Source organism: Mesoplodon bidens (genome assembly GCF_964165515.1).
Source record: "Mesoplodon bidens genome assembly, chromosome: 16".
Taxonomy (NCBI): Eukaryota; Metazoa; Chordata; class Mammalia; order Artiodactyla; family Ziphiidae; genus Mesoplodon; species Mesoplodon bidens.
In genome coordinates, this window is record NC_138173.1 from 28,656,031 (window position 1) to 28,676,200 (window position 20,170).

At 38.3% G+C, this 20,170-nt stretch overlaps 1 protein-coding gene across 1 annotated transcript in view; it reads left to right on the forward strand.

The window, feature by feature from the left end:
• Positions 1-244: 244 nt before the first annotated feature.
• Positions 245-20,170, forward strand: part of CA13 (carbonic anhydrase 13) — a gene marked incomplete at both ends in the record, with an annotated part of 31,592 nt that continues 11,666 nt past the window's right edge. Inside the window, 4 exons of the mRNA XM_081258535.1 lie at positions 245-281; positions 4,616-4,813; positions 14,100-14,218; positions 19,827-19,922. Coding sequence (XP_081114661.1) covers positions 245-281; positions 4,616-4,813; positions 14,100-14,218; positions 19,827-19,922 — 450 coding nt within the window. The remainder of the gene's footprint in view (positions 282-4,615; positions 4,814-14,099; positions 14,219-19,826; positions 19,923-20,170) is intronic.

Here is a 20,170-nt window from a genome sequence, read left to right on the forward strand (position 1 = left end):
CACCCCGCTACCCCGCCAGCCCCTTCGCCCTCCCTCGAGGGCGCCTTCTCTGCCCGCCACTGCCCTCTGGCGGACGAGGAAGAGAGCGCCCTGGCCCCGGGGTTCAAGGTCTCTCCCGGTCCCCCGCGGCCCCCGCCCTAAGCTGGGCCCCCGCCAGCCCCACGCAAGCTCGCTCTCCCGGCCCGCTCCCTCCTTCTGCTAGCTGCCCCGCCACTACTTCTTCTGCCTGCCACCCCGAGGGACCATGGCGAGGTTCAGCTGGGGATACGGCGAGCACAATGGTGAGCGCCTTCCGCGGATGGGAGGGGTGAGGGAGGGGGCTCTGAGCCGGGGGCGGCCGAGGGGGACCGCTCGCTTCCCGGGGTCCACCGACCGCACTCTGCCAATCGACACTTAGCGAGAAACTTTTCGGTTTGTCTTTTGAATGAGCAGCGCTCCCCGGAGCCAAACGCAGGAAGCGGAGGGAAGGCTTAGTCCTGCGTGGACAGGCAAAGCGTCTCGGAGGCTGTTGATAGTGGGGGTGAGTTGGCGTGCGTTAGCCCTGTCACGATACCCCAGACCCCGAAATCTTCAGATATGTCCCCTCGCTTTCATTTGAAAAGCCAAAAACTTTCTCTAGTAGTAACTACTTATCAATCAAAGGCACTGAGTTTAGAAACCTGAGGACATATTTCAATGAATTGAGGACAAGTTTGCTTTCAGTCTTCTAAGCTCATTATCTCTACGGGGAAACAAATCATGGAAAATATTTGAAAATATACTTAAGAAATTTTAATGACTTGAATTGCAACATTGAAGATGTACGCTGCTTTCTTGTCAACCAATGTACCGCAACTTCCTTAATAGCTGTTAACTATAAAATATTCCCACAGCAACTTGCAGTTGGTTGAATGGTACTGCTGGTTTTAGCAAGATTTTAGGATCTTTCTTAGAAATGAATTTATATTTTAAGCTACGTCTGCATGCTTTCTCCTTCTCCTACACATCCTTTCAGAGACTGAGGAATTAGCAAAGGATCATTGACATTGTAACACGTTGGTAAAAATGTGTTTATTGATGGGACCAACAGGAATAATAAGATGTATACTTTTCTTCTTGTATATCCTAAGTTATCAAAAGTAAACCATTTTTCTTGTTTTTATATTAAACTGAACTGATGATTTTCAAACAACCATTACTTGAAATGTTTGCAAAGTGACACCACGAAAGCCTTACAGTGAATCACTGTCAAAATTAAGTCTGAGAATAATGATAGTAATAATAATAATACTTTCTTGGATGAACATGCATATTATTCAGCAGTACTGTATAGTTAATTTTATAGAAAGCTTACTTTCACAAAGAAACAGAAAAGTTTCATTTCTAATTGTAGCCTTTTTGAGGCTATGACTAACTTGCCAGTTAAAAAATGGCAGCAGGTGAAAGAGTTTTAATAATGAAAGGTATAATTTAGGTGGATTTCTCTTTGAGACTACAATTATAATCTTACATTTTGCTAATTTTCAATTTATGTTTGGGGAAAAAACCTTCAAAACAAATTTCTTTTAATTTCCCTCTCTGCTGGAATAATTTCTGTTATTGTTATTTAATAGTCACTGGGTGTTAACAGTGCCCTCACTATGATTAGGAAGGAGAAGCGTATTTTCAATCAATGAGTATTGATTACTCTTTAATATGTTCTAAAATATTGGCTCCAATGAAGTGCATCTGAAATTCTAAAAATCCATCTTAGAAATATGTGAGGGAGATTAAGAGGTACAAACTTCCAGTCACAAAATAAATGAATCACGAGGATGAAATGTACAGTGTGGGGAATAAAGTTATGTAAACTTTTTACCTAAAGTAAAAAGTTATGTAATGTCTTTGTATGGTGACAGACGGTAAGTAGACTTATCATGGTGATCATTTTGAAGTGTATAAAAATATTGAATCACTGTGTTGTGCACTAGGTACTAACATAGGTAAATTATGCTTCAAAAACAAACAAACGAACCTAGAGAAGAAGAGATCAGGTTTATGATTACCAGAGTGGGTGGGAAGGGGGAATTGGATGAAAGTGGTCAAAAGGTACACACTTCCAGTTATAAAATAAATAAGTACTAGGGATTTAATGCACAACATGCTACATATAATAAACACGGCTGTATGTTATATATAAAAGTTGTCAAGAGAGTAAATCCTAAGAGTTCTCATCCCAAGGAAAAAATATTTTTTCTATTTCTTTAATTTTGTATCTATATGAGATGATTGATGTTCACTAAACTTATTGTGGTAATCATATCATGGGGTATGTAAGTCACATCATTATGCTGTACACCTTAAACTTACATAGTGCTGTATGTCAATTATATCTCAATAAAATTGGAGAAAACAGAAGAAAAAAATGAAAATTTGAAAACGTAAAAAAAAAATTCATCTTAGAAAAGCCATTAACAAGGAGTGATTTTGTATTTCGGCTAAGAATTGTAGGACCATTCCCTGCTTTTAGATTCAATAGCTTTCTGAGGACCACACCTTTAAGTAGATCAACTTTGACAAAATCCTATTGGAAATGTGCTGTATCCTGACTGGGCAAGTTTTGTTGCTTGCCAGTTTAGACTGACAAGAGCAGTGAATGAGCAGACAAAAGGAAACTTTAGCTGGGAATAGTAGCAGTGATAAAATGGAACATCAAGAAGTGAGGCATTGGAAGTGGTTACCACCTTCACAAACAGCTTACAACTTCTTCCACAAACCTTTGACAATTTTATTAGTTTAGTTTAGGAAATGTGACAATCACTGAAAACTACCTATCTCTATGGATATTCAGAAAGTTCCTGAATCAATGGAAGAACTTCCGTATATCTCTATAACTATTTAAATGGGTTTAACGTTGCACGTAAAAGGCAAGGGAAATGAACCTACCATCACGGTTAATAGATAATATTGAGTAACGCAAAGTGCTATTATTTTTATTTTATTTTGGCTTGCCTCTGCTTTTAAAAATAGTTCTGGTTATAAAGGACTGGAAATAGGAGCATAAAGGAATTAAGAGGAGAAAGATGCTCTTTCCTGATTGGAAAAATGTTAATATATCATGACATATGTGTTGCATACTTGAAATCCGATTCTCATTAGGTTAACTCATACTTGTGGGCAGTGAAATAGAACATTTTTTTCACATGAAAGAAGGACGAGATTGTATACAAAGAGAGTGTTAGAAAGGTAAATGAAAGTACTTAGTAAATAAGGAAATGCAATGCCTTTTCTGTAATAAGATGTAACGAAGGACTTTTGATGTTCAAGTTGCTTTCAAGTCCAAAATGTATGATTCATAAGAGAACAATTTCTAAGTTATGTGTGTGGTTATGTATTCATGCTATGACTTTTTTGTACCTGTAAAGGAAATAATTTATGCTTTCTCTTTTGCAAAGAAGAAGAGTAATAAGGAGCATTAGATTTAGAGATTGAAGCTGTTGATAATTGTGATATATTTGCATTTCTTGAAATTTCATTCTAAACCTCATCTTTAAAAAATATTTGTTGTTGTTAGTAACAAATGCTTAATTCATTGTCATGCTGTGTCATTTTAGTTAGTACTTGACTTTTAGGGAAATCAAGTTAGTTGGTTAGTGAAGTAGGGAAAAGCTTAATCAGCAGCCATACTCTACAGACCTGGTGGAGGCGGTGTAAATTGCAGGCAGAGTAGAGGAGGAAATAAGAACCTCTAACCTGCAAAGTCCGTAGATTGGCTTGGAGCTTACTTGAAGCTGCAACCTCGCTGTTGATTTTGAGAGGCAGAACTTGAATGAGTCTCCCAGAGAAGTGAGAGTAGACAAGGGAATTGTCAGTTTATTGCTTCACCTCAATTTATCAAACATGTGTTCGATTCGGGAACTTGATGCGGTTTTGACTTTGTGAATGAGGACCGGGATGACAATTGTACCTTGTATTGGAATTCAAATCTAATATTGGCAAAACAACCCTGGAAGGACCTTCCGAAATACAGAAAGAGAGAAATAAATTGTTGCCTGACTCTACTGCAGAAAACCAACAATATTACATTTCCTGACATGGTGCAGTCATTTTATATGTGAAAATTTTACATATTTCCTTAGTTTGCCTGTTGCACATTCACAGGAAATTGAGCTGAGGACTGGGTGACATGTGAAGATACAGTGAGTGATAGAAGTGGGGAGAGCATTTTAAAGAACTACACCCTTTTTTGCTACACAGCTTTCTCAGCTCCGTTAGTTCTTTCAGCCCATAAACCTGACCTGTGGAGCTATCACAGCTCATTCTTGGAGCTGAGACTGAATCTCATTGTTTTCAATGATGAATTGTACTCTTGTTTTTAGTTCAGTAGAAGGCATTTGTGAAGTACTTTATAAAACTTACATGCTCTTTTGTCTACAAGGGTGAGTTTAATTCTGAAGATGAATTAAGGCAAACCAGGAAGTTTCCATACCTATAATAAAAGCAGTTGGTCTTGTAAAACAAAGTGCTGAAGGTAAAGATCGTATTTTATTAATCTTTGTATTTTCTTCAATGTCAAGTACAGTGCATTGCACTCAACAAGTATTTGTTGAATGAAATAACTTATTCAGTCCTTTTCTTTTGGTTCTATATGTTAAAGGTCCTATTCATTGGAGTGAATTTTTCCCTATTGCTGATGGAAATCAACAATCTCCAATTGAGATTAAAACCAAAGAAGTGCAATATGATTCTTCCCTCCGACCTCTTAGTATCAAGTATGACACAAGCTCAGCTAAAATCATCAGTAATAGTGGCCATTCCTTCAATGTTGACTTTGATGACACAGAGGACAAATCAGGTTGGCTTTTCTTTTTTTTCTTGATTGGGGTGAGGAGCTTGGTTGATTGGATAGCACATTCTTATCTTTCATATTTGAATTACCTATGCACTGTGTGTTCCTTATTAGTACTTTGCTAGAACTTATAGTAAAAGTTTTGTTTGATTAGTTCATGGAATAATGTCTTTCACACGGTGAATAAATAATAGACCAACCAAAAAAAAAAACTAGTTTATGTGTTAATTTAAAAACTGAGTGAAGTAGAAAAGAGCATTTCCTTTTAAAATGAACATTTAATCCTTATTCAAGTATACCTCCTGCCCAAAGAATAGATGATATCAAGTTTAAAGGTAAGATTAAAGAGAAGATCAGAGAGAATCGTATTTTGGAGCACTTTTTAAGGCTTCCGAAAAATTATTTTTGTTTTAAGGCTAATATTAGGATAATGCTGTATTTACTCTATTAACGAAAAATAAATTTTAAAAATCCTTAATTGGAAGAAAGTCTTCACTTATTCATTAAGCTCAGATTTAGTTTAGTAATAATATCTTGTGTTTATGTAGTGCTATATTGTTAGCAAAAATTATAAGCCCATTACATTTCTTCCTCATATTTGTTAAATTCATAAAAGTGATTCACTTTCATCAGAGCAACTTAAAAAATGCATAAGGAAAGATTAACACATGGTATTTTTCAACTTTTGGGTGGGTGGAGAAGTAACCTCACTTTTTACATATATTAAATTGTCCTTCCTTCAGGCCCTCAGTTTTATGAATCTGTATTAATAGATATGGTTGATGTGATGGTACATTATAAAAGTAGTCCGAGGTTTCTAAGTACAAAGTTTATACCACCCATAATGGTAGTTTGATACTGATCTCTCAAAAAACGGAGGTTATCCATTCCTACTTTTAGAATAAGAAATGATTAGATTGTACTTCATCTAAAACTTTCTCATAAAAAAACCTTAGTCATAAAAAATTCTTACTTTAATTTGCTCAGTGATGATCCCGGTCTTCTCTCTCTCTCTCTCCCTCTCTTTCCCTCTCCCTTCCTCTCATTTTCCCTCTACTTTGGGTTAATCAGTGGAAATAGTTTGTCTGTGTTTCCAGATTTGATGCTGCATCATGATTCTCGTTCTTCTGTCTCAAGATAAATGAAGAGAATGTTTCATGGTGATTTGGGGGATTAAATTAATTAAAACATAGAAACCGCCATGGCTAAAATAAATTGTTGCTGGTTTTTCTTTTTCTTTGGTACAAACTATAAAAAACATAAAGATACTTCTGTAACAAGCCATTTTAACTTGAGTAAAACAGTCTCCATTTTATAAAGAAGCCATTCTTACCAAGGTTAACTCTCAGTCCCACCAGTCAAGAGACCACAGGCGTGAAACTTTCCTCATGGTCCTGGCAGGGCTTCTTTGGCTGGGCAGCTGCACAACCAGTGGTTAACCTGTGGGGAGCCACTCTTCAGAATTTTAATAGTCCTTTAAAAAGCAACAGGTAGATGTGAAATTCACACAGGAAGAAATTCATTAGAGACAACTCCTGTTGGCTGTAGCAGACAAGGGTGTTCTCCTCCTAGCTTCTGGTTTTTCGGAACACAGACAAGGTCCCCTCTCTCAGGGAATCACACCTGACTGGCCCCGTCACCCCTCCTGTGGCATCCCAGGCCTGTCCTCTTACAGAACTTCCCACATTGCATTGTGACTGCCAGTTGGTTCTTTCCACTCAGCTAAAGGCTCCCTGTAAGCAGCAGGGAGGCACACAGAGGGTACTCAATAAACGTATGTTTCAGTTAAAAGCATTTTTTTTGTCTGATGTTTCTTGGAAGATATGAACAACACCATGGTATGGCATTAGGGTACAGAATGCATTAGTATATGTAGGTGAAGTCCCGATAGAATTACAAACCACCAGAAATCAATTAATATTTACCATTTGACGCCTAAATAGTTTGAACATTGGTGGATTATTCATTGTTTGAACATTTAATTTTTAAAAGCTGTGGTACTAATTTTTTAAGTTTTAATAAATGAAATAGTTCATGGCATATAGTAAATACTAAATAACTACTAATAACTAGTAATAAAAAAATAATAAATAATAATGGTCTGTGTCCTTTCTGTGGATAAGATATGTTGTGCTGAAATTTTAAAAAGATGTCAAAAGGAAGGAAGCTGCTTTCTTGCTAAGAAAGGCCTACTAGGAATTCTAGTAACTTGATGGATTCAGTGACTGTTCTTTAATTTTCATCTCTAAAAATTGTCAATTTCTCAGTTATAATCCTGTTATCTAGTTCTAGGTAACTGCCTGAAGTTAATCAAATGTACAAGATCTTAAATTATATATTAAAAAAGAAAAAAAACAGCAAAAGATGGGGGGTAAGCATACCTTAGTTGTGTGATCCACGCCCCCCCCACCCTGAGCCAAGATATACAGGAAACTAAATTGGCAATCTGTGAAAATGATGTATTATAAAACTTTATTATAATTATGTTTCCTTCTGTAAGTTTCTTGAGGATAGGGATGGCCTTGCTCATTGTGTACTTAGTATTGAACACAGTTGCTGGCCCAGTATAAGCTCTTAAGAATTGTTGAATGAATGAATGATCAGAGAGTAACTTGGTGTGCACATGCTCAGAACAAAGGAAGCCAGAAGCCAGACTAATGAAGACTGTCCTGGCTCTGAAAAGAATTCAAGCCCCAGTAGCTAGGACCATTCCTATCTTTGTTCTTTCTTTCTCTCTCTCTCTCACTATAATCCTGGCAGATTTGTGCTCTTTGTTTCTTCTTTTCCTAGATTCCAAGCAAAATATAGACATGCTGTTCATTTAGTTTTACTTCAGAGAACTGTTTGCCATACAGTGATCAATCAATGACTTTTATGAGATTCACAAGTCCTAAGACTATGCTCTTTAGTGATGCCCAGGTCACTTCAGTAGCATCCTTACAAACTGAAGTTTGTGGGGGAGTGTTTCTACAGGTGAGGTCTCTTTCTTACTTTATGTTAGTAACATTTATTGATCCGGGCACTGTCCCAGGCATTGGGTATACAAGAGAATGAGATCAATTCTGCCTTAAAGGAGTTTGTATCCTAATGAGATAGACAGTAAATGCGTGAACAGCCAAGTATTTTGCTTTTTAAATGAATTTTTTCTGATTTTGTTTTGCCAGCCTTGCTTATCATTTTAGGCAGCTGACTACAGTGTAGTTTCAGAAAGTGAGTAGAGTAAGCAAATTACTAACAATTAAAAAACAAAAAGTTAAGCACCCAACATAGGAGCACCACAATACATAAGGCAAATACTAACAGCCATAAAAGGGGAAATCAACAGTAACACATTCATAGTAGGGGACTTTAACACCAAACTTTCACCAATGGACAGATCATCCAAAATGAAAATAAATTAGGAAACACAAGCTTTAAAGGATACATTAAACAAGATGGACTTAATTGATATTTATAGGACATTCCATCCAAAAACAACAGAATACACATTTTTCTCAAGTGCTCATGGAACATTCTCCAGGATAGATCATATCTTAGGTCACAAATCAAGCCTTGGTAAATTTAAGAAAATTGAAATTGTATCAAGTAACTTTTCTGACCACAACGCTATGAGACTAGATATCAATTACAGGAAAAGAGCTGTAAAAAATACCAACACATGGAGGCTAAACAATACACTACTTAATAAGGCAGTGATCACTGAAGAAATCAAAGAGGAAATAAAAAAATACCTAGAAACAAATGACAATGGAGACACGACGACCAAAAACCTATGGGATGCAGCAAAAGCAGTTCTAAGAGGGAAGTTTATAGCAATACAATCCCACCTTAAGAAACAGGAAACATCTCGAGTAAACAACCTGACTTTGCACCTAAAGCAATTAGAGAAAGAGGAACAAAAAAACTCCAAAGTTAGCAGAAGGAAAGAAATCATAAAAATCAGATCAGAAATAAATGAAAAAGAAATGAAGGAAACGATAGCAAAGATAAATAAAACTAAAAGCTGGCTCTTTGAGAAGATGAACAAAATTGATAAACCATTAGCCAGACTCATCAAGAAAAAAAGGGAGAAGACTCAAATCAATAGAATTAGAAATGAAAAAGGAGAAGTAACAACTGACACTGCAGAAATACAAAAGATCATGAGAGATTACTACAAGCAACTCTATGCCAAAAAAATGGACAACCTGGAAGAAATGGACAAATTCTTAGAAAGGCACAACCTGCCAAGACTGAATCAGGAAGAAATAGAAAATATGAATAGACCAATCACAAGCACTGAAATTGAAACTGTGATTAAAACTCTTCCAACAAATAAAAGCCCAGGACCAGATGGCTTCACAGGCGAATTCTATAAAACATTTAGAGAAGAGCTAACACCTATCCTTCTGAAACTCTTCCAAAATATAGCAGAGGGAAGAACACTCCCAAACTCATTCTACGAGGCTACCATCACCTTGATACCAAAACCAGACAAGGATGTCACAAAGAAAGAAAACTACAGGCCAATATCACTGATGAACATAGATGCAAAATTCCTCAACAAAATACTAGCAAACAGAATCCAACAGCACATTAAAAGCATCATACACCATGATCAAGTGGGGTTTATTCCAGGAGTGCAAGGATCCTTCAATATACGCAAATCAATCAACGTGATACACCATATTAACAAATTGAAGGAGAAAAACCATACGATCATCTCAATAGATGCAGAGAAAGCTTTCCACAAAATTCAACATCCATTTATGATAAAAACCCTGCAGAAAGTAGGCATAGAGGGAACTTTCTTCAACATAATAAAGGCCATATATGACAAACCAACAGCCAACATCGTCCTCAATGGTGAAAAACTGAAACCATTTCCAGTAAGATCAGGAACAAGACAAGGTTGCCCACTCTCACCACTCTTATTCAACATAGTTTTGGAAGTTTTAGCCACAGCAATCAGAGAAGAAAAGGAAATAAAAGGAATCAAAATCGGAAAAGAAGAAGTAAAGCTGTCACTGTTTGCAGATGACATGATACTATACATAGAGAATCCTAAAGATGCTACCAGAAAACTACTAGAGCTAATCAATGAATTTGGTAAAGTAGCAGGATACAAAATTAATGCACAGAAATCTCTGGCATTCCTGTACACTAATGATGAAAAATCTGAAAGTGAAATCAAGAAAACACTCCCATTTACCATTGTAACAAAAAGAATAAAATACCTAGGAATAAACCTACCTAAGGAGACAAAAGACCTGTATGCAGAAAATTAGAAGACACTGATGAAAGAAATTAAAGATGATACAAATAGATGGAGAGATATACCATGCTCCTGGATTGGAAGAATCAATATTGTGAAAATGACTCTATTACCCAAAGCAATCTACAGATTCAATGCAATCCCTATCAAACTACCACTGGCAGTTTTCACAGAACTAGGACAAAAAAATTCACAATTTGTATGGAAACACAAAAGACCCCGAGTAGCCAAAGCAACCTTGAGAACAAAAAACGGAGCTGGAGGAATCAGGCTCCCTGACTTCAGACTCTACTACAAAGCTACAGTAATCAAGACAGTATGGTACTGGCACAAAAACAGAAAGATAGATCAATGGAACAGGATAGAAAGCCCAGAGATAAACCCACGCACATATGGTCACCTTATCTTTGATAAAGGAGGCAGGAATGTACAGTGGAGAAAAGACAGCCTGTTCAATAAGTGGTGCTGGGAAAACTGGACAGGGACATGTAAAAGTATGAGATTAGATCACTCCCTAACACACCATACACAAAAATAAGCTCAAAATGGATTGAAGACCTAAATGTAAGGCCAGAAACTCTTAGTCTCTTAGAGGAAAACATAGGCAGAACACTCTATGACATAAATCACAGGAAGATCCTTTTTGACCCACCTCCTAGAGAAATGGAAATAAAAACAAAAATAAACAAATGGGACCTAAGGAAACTTCAAATCTTTTGCACAGCAAAGGAAACCATAAACAAGACCAAAAGACAACCCTCAGAATGGGAGAAAATAGTTGCAAATGAAGCAACTGACAAAGGATTAATCTCCAAAATATATAAGCAGCTCAATAGCAAAAAAACAAACAACCCAATCCAAAAATGGGCAGAAGACCTAAATAGACATTTCTCCACAGAAGATATACAGACTGCCAACAAACAGATGAAAGAATGCTCAACATATTTAATCGTTAGAGAAATGCAAATCAAAACTACAATGAGGGACTCCCCTGGTGGCACAGTGGTTGAGAGTCCGCCTGCCGATGCAGGGGACACGGGTTCGTGCCCCGGTCCGGGAAAATCCCACATGCCGTGGAGCGGCTTGGCCCATGGGCCATGGCCACTGAGCTTGCGCTTCTGGAGCCTGTGCTCCACAACGGAAGAGGCCACAACAGTGAGAGGCCCACATACTGCAAAAAAAAAAAAAAATTAACAAAAACAAAAACAAAAAACAACACTAAATCATCCTCATTAAAAATTAATTTTTGTCACCATTATTCATTTTATATCATAGTTTAGCTGTTTAGTTGTTTTATTATAGACCATCTCAACGTTGGTGATTAACCTTGGTATTTTGACTCATTTTTTCCCCCTCTGTGTTTCTTTGGTAGAGCACTGCTCCAAGAGAATGGTCTTCATGATTAGACATTTGCTGATCATAGTCCCAGGTTGGATATTTTAGTTAAAACACTCAAAGTCCAGATATGTAAAGAGTAAGGCAATCTCTGTTGCTTAACTAAGCAGAGCTGTGCTAATCTGGCTTTAAACCCTGGATTCAGAGCAGGCTTTCCAGAGATCAACCAGTACTCTTGGATGTTTCCCTAATAATGTGTGTGTCTTTTGGTATCACTTTCTTTCTCCTGAGCCAGCTTGTTTGCATCTTCTCCCAAAGTCAATTCCACATCCATCACTGAAGCTCTCTAAGCTGCTTTTTATCTGTGAAGGAATGACTTCATGGTTCAGCTCAGGTCTTATTATGCAATAGCAAGGGAAAAAGAGACAATAGAGCTGTTAATTTCTTTTTGTTTGGAATGCCACTGCATCCATGCTCTATGGAGTCAGGGAAATGATCCTTTTAAGTTAACTTATCTGTGAATCATCTTTGAAACTGTTTGTTTAAATACAAATCAAATATTTTATTCATTCCTTCATCAAATATTTATTGTGCATCTCCTCTGTGATGGTTACTGTGCTAGGTGATGGGATGGGTACAATAGAGACCCGAGCAGATGGTCTCTGCCCTCGTGAACATTGTTCCGTGGGAGAAGAAACAGTACAACTTTCTGTTTGTGACAGAGTAGCAGAAGAGCGAGCCCTAGAGTCTGGTGTAAGTGGTTCTCCCTTCTCTTTTATTTTTCAGAGGGCTCTGAACATAGCTATCTTTATTTATTGTAAAGAAATCTGGATGCAAATGAATCTAAAGGAAGCCCCAACCATTCAACCTTACAGAAGATTTTATTACATACGCTCCCATTTTTTTTTTTTTCTCCTTAGGCCGTTTTGGGAATTGTAGAAGTTAAAGAACATCCAGTCCAATCTCCTAATTAAACAAACAATCACAAATATGGACAAGAAAGCTGAAGCCCATAGAGGCTTAAATGTGTTTTGAAAGGTGGCATAGTTTAGTAGCCAAGCTGGGACTATTCCCACGTCTGCTGATTCCAACTACTATACCAACTCTTAATTACTGATGTTCAACTTCAGCCGAGTCAAACCAAGTAAGGGAGAAATGAGTTCAGTTGGTCTGGTCAATACAGATGGCAGTCTGGATCATTCTTTCTCCTACAGTATAGCTGAAAGAGGAGTGTGCCTTAGGCAAATGTATTATCTTGTCCTTTTTTTGTTGTTGTTTGTAGAAAACTGCATGTGATACCTCTTAACATCTTTTGCTTCTTATATAAGGCACATAATTCTTGACAAATTTTGATATATATATATATATATATATATATATATATCTTCTGAAGAGGAGGGTAATTTAAATCAAACTATTGTTTAAGGCTGCACCATACCAATCCAACACTTAATCCTGTTGGAATGTCTATGAGACATTAGCAGTGCTTTTGATGTAATCAGCATGTGATGCTTCCATATCTTCACATATCCTTTAAAACATGCTCAATAAAGATTAATTGGGAGGAGACAGCTTAGGACTATGTTTTCTACTAAAAAGCTTTTCTGTATACTTAAGATATGGTTCTATTGCCACGGTTTTAGAGATCATATGTGTTGAGGCAAAGTACTAAAATATACTCTGCCAAAGTGACAAAGATATGACGGATTATTTCAAAAGAGTTAATTTTGTCCTGTATTTCATGCTTCCCCAAGAAGATAGAATTTCAAGTATAAAAGACACGCTTACTTTGCCAGTTTTTGTAGTAATCATAACAGCAATAAAATAGTAATAATAGCTACCGTGTCCAGCATGCTGACTTTCTGCCAGACAGTGATAAGTGCTTTGTGTTGAATTTTTCTTCTGTTTTCACAACAGCATCAGGAGGAGGTAACATTACTCTCTGGACGTTATAGACAGGAGAGCTGAGGTTTCAAAGTTAAAGGATTTGTGCAAGATGACACAGTTAGTAAATAGAGCGTGAGCCCCTGGACTCCTAACGCTGAAGCCTGTTCTCTGACCGTATTGCTAGGCTGCTCTACCGTGTTCAAGATGGAGCTCTTAGCACATCACATTTTTTTTTTTTTTTTTTTTTTTTGTGGTACGTGGGCCTCTCACTGTTGCGGCCTCTCCCATTGCAGAGCACAGGCTCCAGATGCACAGGTTCTGGATGCACAGACTCTGGACGCGCAGGCTTAGCAGCCATGGCTCACGGGCCCAGACACTCCGCGTCATGTTGGATCTTCCCGCACCGGGGCACGAACCCGTGTCCCCTGCATCGGCAGGCGGATTCTCAACCACTGCGCCACCAGGGAAGCCCAGCACATCACATTTTTATATAGAGAGGCTGATATCCTCCATTAAACAGAGCAATTCTTTACCTCTACAAACTCCCAGTTTCTGCTACTTTTAACCAGTGTGTCTGTTTTGATTTACAAGATATTCCTTAAAAATCTGTATTGTGGACTCTTTAACCTTTTAAAATGTTTATTTTTACTCCTCATATATTTAAAAGTTATATTCCTATCAGCCATCTGAATGACATTTATAGAAAATTCCTTGGAGGACATGTAGATGTTGAGTGATCCAGGGAGATGCTGTGGGTTGTGACAGGATGTGTACTTTTTTTTTCTTGCTGACAATTTAAAATGTATTGATGTTTAGTTCTGCGTGGGGGTCCTCTCACCGGAAGCTACAGGTTACGACAGTTTCACCTTCACTGGGGGTCCACCGATGATCACGGCTCTGAACACGTGGTGGACGGCATGGGATATGCTGCAGAGGTGAGCCATCAGACTTGTATTCATCATTCAGAGTTTTTCTATGTGATGGGATTTTGGGGACACAGAAGACAACTCTCCTTATGCCAGATTAGGTATCTCAGTGGCTGAAATCACTTTATTCTGTCAGCATGAGAGTTTATCAACATGAGAGACACACGTTTGGCCCTTCTGAGTCTTAGAGATTAGGGTTTTTGTGCCCATTTTAGAAATGAATAAACTGGAGACTTAGAGAGACTAAGTAACTTATCCAGCTAGGAAGCAGTTGAGATGGCTTGAAACCCAGGTCTGTCTGATACCAGTTATAAACTCGGTTGTATTTCCTGAAAAGCCAGTGAGAAGGGAGAGAAAGAAACATTTGGTTTAGGCCCAACTGTGTACACATTTGGTCCAGACACAAATATATACTAAGATCACGTAAAGTCCATATAATAGAGTTAACAGTAAGTGGCCAAGTTCCTCTTAGGGAAAAAAAGTAAAGTCACAAACTCTCCTAAACTCTACATTACCTCTACAACCCCAGGTATTAAAATAGTTTCTGTTAATTATTCAGGTCGTTGGTAAAGCAGAATAGGATGAAGTGTTCATTGACTTGTTTTTTCCCATTGGGTAGTGAACTTCTTTTCCTTATAATCATATTCATTAATAATATTCTACTTTTTCTAATCCTCTGGTTAAAGGACAAAGCATAATATACTTCAAGCTTTAAAACAGTTAAATATTGCTAACACCCAGCTTTACCATGAGATGAAAGTGAATTATTGTGTGACTCAACCAAAGCTACTTATATGAAAATATATAATGTGGCTTGTGAGTCGCTTAGGCAAGACAGAGCAAATGTTACCAGGTAAGTACAGTTTTTCTTCATTTATCTTGTGATTACTGACCTGTGGAGTTGAGACCCTTTTTTATAGCCCTGCTGTTCAGAGAGATTCAGCAAATGGACTTCTTTCCAGTTTTATGTTTCTGTTGACTTATACATCTGCTCTCTGACACTATCAGCCAAAATGTCCTTTTGCCTACTGAAACACTTCTTGCTTGAGGCCAAGTGCTTAGAGTATGGGACCTGCTCTGTCCTTGGGGTGGAGGAATAAAATCTACATCCAAAGTGGACAAAAGATCCCAAGAATGTACAAAGCAGAACTCCTGAATCTGTACAGTGTTTCAGTTTATATCACCTACTGAATAGTTTTCATGCTTGCTTTCTAAAGTTTTGTGTTCTAAATTTGACATGTTCTAACTTTCAAAAGCTTTGTGCAGTTTAAGAGCTGGCTTTGGATCACTGAACTGTAATTTTCCTAAGCCACTTAGGAAAATTGGTCACATTGCTTTATGTTTACACCTTCTAACTTCATAAACTTGAAAGTATACTCTCAGAGAGGTTGACTCTGAGTTGGCAAGTGGTTTCCTGGAAAGGGCCCTCATATATCCTGAAATTAGTCAGAGGTTCAGAGTCCTTACTTGCAGAGCAAGGGCCATCTTTGTAGGTTTTCCTTCTTGAAGAAGATGAAGCTTTAAAATAAATAAATAAATAAATAAATAAATAAGAAGATGAAGCTTTGACTGGAATTTCACACTGTTTTTTAATGTATGTTTAAGGCTAGTTATTTCATTTGTTCATGCATTAATGCATTCATTCATTCTTTGAAGAATTCATTGAGATCCTAGCATGTCCCCATCTTGGCCCAACTTACTTGTACTCATCCTGAAGGGAGTGCTGGGAAGGAGGAGGGATGGGTCAGGAGACACTTCCTCATGGAAGAGGCTTTACCCAAACCTGAAGAGGAGTAGGAGTGAGCCAGGCAAAGGGGAGAGCACCTGCATAGACTCATGTATGAGGACTGGGGCTGGGAAAGAGTATAACATATTCTCACATATCTGAAGAACAGAATGGCCAGTGTGATTAGAGCACGAAGTAAAAAGGGGAGAGTTGTCAGGGGTAAAGTTGGGAGGCTAGAGGCATCTGATCTTACTAAGGTAAGTCACGTGAGTATTGCAAACTGTATTCTAAATGCAACAAGAAGCCACTGATTGGCTTTGAATCAGGAAGTGATCATACACGTGTTTTAAAAATATCACTCAAACTATAGTTTGAGAATAGATTGGGTTGAAGCAGGAGTGGATAAAGGGAACGAGTCAGGAGGCTTTCAGGAATGTTCCAGGTAATAGGACATAGTGCAGCTGGAGGGCTGGCTGGCTGGAAGTGCCGCCTCAGTGGGGTGATTGGTGATTACTTGGGGTTGAGGGTGAGGGAGGGAAGGGGTCAGTGTTTCTGGCTTGAGATAGGAATGTAACTGGAAGAAGAGGAAGTCTGGGTCAGACCTCAGGGTTGGTGGGTGTTCAAGGTAGACAATAAACAAATAAATAAATTGGATGTGGTCAGTTCTTTGATAGGAACAATACCATATGATCTGGTAGAGTAACTGGGTGCTTAAGAAAGGCCTCTTCGAAGTGATCAGTGAGTTAAGACTGAATGACCAGCAGAAGCCACTCTGAGGAAATCTAGGGAGATCTTTCTGGTAAGTAGGAACAGCAGGTCCAGGTGCTCTCAGGCAGAAATGAGGTTGGCATGTTCTAGAAGAGAAACACATTGGCTTCCAGGATTGGAATTAATGAGAGAGGAGAAATTATTAGCCATGTTCCAGAGAGGCCTGCAGGGGCCATACCACGCTGGGCTTTGGGGGGCTTGGTGAGCAGTTTGGAGTTTATCTTCATGTAGCAGGACAAAGACAATGGAGGGTTTTGAGCAGGGCAATGGCATATTCTGCTTTACATTTTATAAAATATAACTTAGCTGCTCCATGGCTAAGAGTTTGGGCAAACATTGAAGAAGCAGGGAGACAAACTAGAAGTCTATGAATGTGTTCACACGAGCGATGATGGTGATTTGTACTATGGGGTGGTGGAGATGAAGACAGCTAGACGAATCCATATGTTTGGGGGGTAAAATCCATGGGACTTGCCAAGGAGAAGGATGTCAAGATTGGAGGAAAGAAAAAGAGGAATCTAGAAACACTCTTAAGATTTTGGCTTGAGCAACCATGAGAATGGTTGTGCTATTTGCTGAGATGGGAAAGTCCAGGGAGGAGCAGGCTGCAGACAGGAATGAACTGTTTGGACATGTTAAGTTGGAGAGACAACTATAGATATTCTAGTCTCGTGTTCAAATAGGCTACTGGATACAAACCTAGAGTTTAAAGAAAAGGTCAGCGTGGGAGATGGAGGTATTTGGGAGTCATTTGCGTTGGGTTTCAGGTTCAAAAAATCCCTTTGAAAAAAAAAAGAAAAAAAAAAAAGGATCCCTTTATGCTTGGCTATCGAAGTGATTCCTAGGGGTTGTTTAGTTTTTCCAGCTACTTTTGTACCTAACTTCAGGACTATCATCAAGTTGTGTCCTCTTAAAAAATAAAAATATGAAGAAAAAAAGAAAGGAAAAAAAACATTTAAAGCTGTAACCTATAAAAATTTAATTTGGAGCCTAATCTAATGATTTGTGACATTACACAGATTAAAGTAATCTAAATCATGAAAGACTTTATCCTGAGAGTCACCTATCTACAAAACGTAGGCTAATAGTTCACTGCATATTTGGAACTTTATCTGATTACAATCTATGCCAAATACATAATGAGTGTATTAAATATGTAGTTGATAGTAAAATTACAATTTCAACATTAATGAGCACATTTTATGTAGCAATAGTATGCAATTTAAAAATACTAAAGTTGAAAAATACTATTATTTAGAAATTGCTTTCCAATAGGGAAGAATCTTATTTCCATTTTTGCAGTGGCTACTATAACTTCTTGTCATTCAGTTCAAATCACTTTGGCTATCACTGTTAAGAAATGTGAGTTTGTTGTTTGTTTGAGTTTTAGTTCAAATTCAAATGCTAATAAAGCTGATATCAGTGGCTCTGAAAATACTGCTGCCAGTTAAGCAAAGTGTGTGGCAGAGAGAAGGACTTGTTTAAAAAAACAAAACATTTTTCTTGCTTTAGTCTCCTATAATATTTCAAACAATTGTTGTTTTTAACCAGTGGAAGGATATAGAGATAGATTCATGTCTCTTTAGTTACACATTCATTTTCTAATCCGTTGGAGTTGTGAACATAAAGAGGGCATTTCACATCTTTCTATCTCTTTGATGTCATCTCTTACAAAGTGAACTATGTTGGCAAGGAGCCACTTAAAACAACTTTAGCATACTTTCCTACCTCTCCCTTACAGTGGAACATCATCTGTCTCACGTGAGCCACATGAATTTTGTTTCATCATCCAATGTTTTCAGGCTTTGTGCCTCTCCCAGCTATCTGACCTCAACATAGAACATGGCACCAGAAGAATCCGCTTTTGTATTTTGCATCTGGATATGCCACAGTCTTCCTTGATTGTTTGTGAATGGTGCACTATTTTATAGTTTTATAGTTCCCAGTTTATGGTAACTCTTATTTATCTAGAAATCCTCCCATATTAGTTGCCTGTAAGATGTAAATTTATATTTAAAGGAAGGGATAAAAACATTCATTTGAATATACTAAATTCTCTCTGTAACAGCCAGAAAGGTGATTTGTGCATGAATCCCTTCGTGAATAAGTGTTTCCTCCCCGAGGTGCCAAAAGGACTCATTTGAAGGAGATCTTATCTGAAGTCCATCCTTCATGGAGGGTCCTTGGACAACACGGCCGAGTCATGATCTTGGCCAAGTCATTTTGGTGCCTTCATTGCCCTCTGGATTCTATCTCAGTTTGTCCTTCCCTTAACCAGGAATGAAGACCCTCTAAGAGTGGTCTTCTGCCTTATTGTCATTCTACAACCCTTCATAGGACATTTAGGACACCTTTGGAAGTTGTGAAGTGGGTGAAGCCTATTTTCTAGAGTTCCAGGCTCTCCAACTCCTTGTCTCTTCCTTCCCACCCCCATCAGTAGCACCAGCTGCCTCTCATTTTCTTCCTCAGATGCCTCTGTTTACAAGACCCGGAAGCCTCTTTTTCCCTCTTAAAACTTGCTCTCAACAGAGGATCTGAACATATTCTTAGAAGTTAGAAAATGTGTAAATACCACTAAAAATAATTACCCCAAGGAGACTTTGCATTTTCAAACCATAAAAAGTCTTAAACTGCAGTGATGAACATTTGACTGGCAGTTTAAGGAACAACTGACGCTGTCCTCGGTATCAGGATTGTCCCCAAATACCTACTGTGTGTTGGTTGACTTCTCCACTTGCCTATGACCCTGCACTTGTGCGTTGGACTCAGCCACCACCTGGGGTCTAATTGAAGGCTGAACAGTTGCAGTCCCATCTGTGGACATGGGGGAACCCTGAGTCACTTGGGAGCAATGGTTGGAGATTGTTAGGCCTAGACAGGCTTGACAAGATGCTCCAGAGACTTCTAGTGATGTGGACTTCAGCACAGTGCACTACAGACCAAAGTGACATGGTCCTTCGCCTGTGTACTTTAGTTTCTAGACAAAAGTAAAGAGGAGGATTCTGGACATTATACATATAAGTGCACAACACCAGAAGATCTATATAAATGTTTTATTTGCATTTATGTTTTTAAGGGTGTTTAAAAAAAACATTTGAATTATGTTGTGTTCTTCCCTTTCAGCTCCACGTTGTTCACTGGAATTCAGACAAATACCCCAGCTTTGTTGAGGCAGCTCATGAGCCAGATGGACTAGCTGTCTTGGGTGTATTTTTACAGGTGAGAATCACTAATTTCATTTTGAATAACTAGTCAGCCATGTTGGATAAAGAGTTTCAATCATGGGGTAGACAGTCTACCATTTTTTTTTTTTTTTTTTTTTTGCGGTACGCGGGCCTTTCACTGTTGTGGCCTCTCCCGCTGCGGAGCACAGGCTCTGGACGCGCAGGCTCAGCGGCCACGGCTCACGGGCCTAGCCGCTCCACGGCACGTGGGATCTTCCTGGACCGGGGCATGAACCCGTGTCC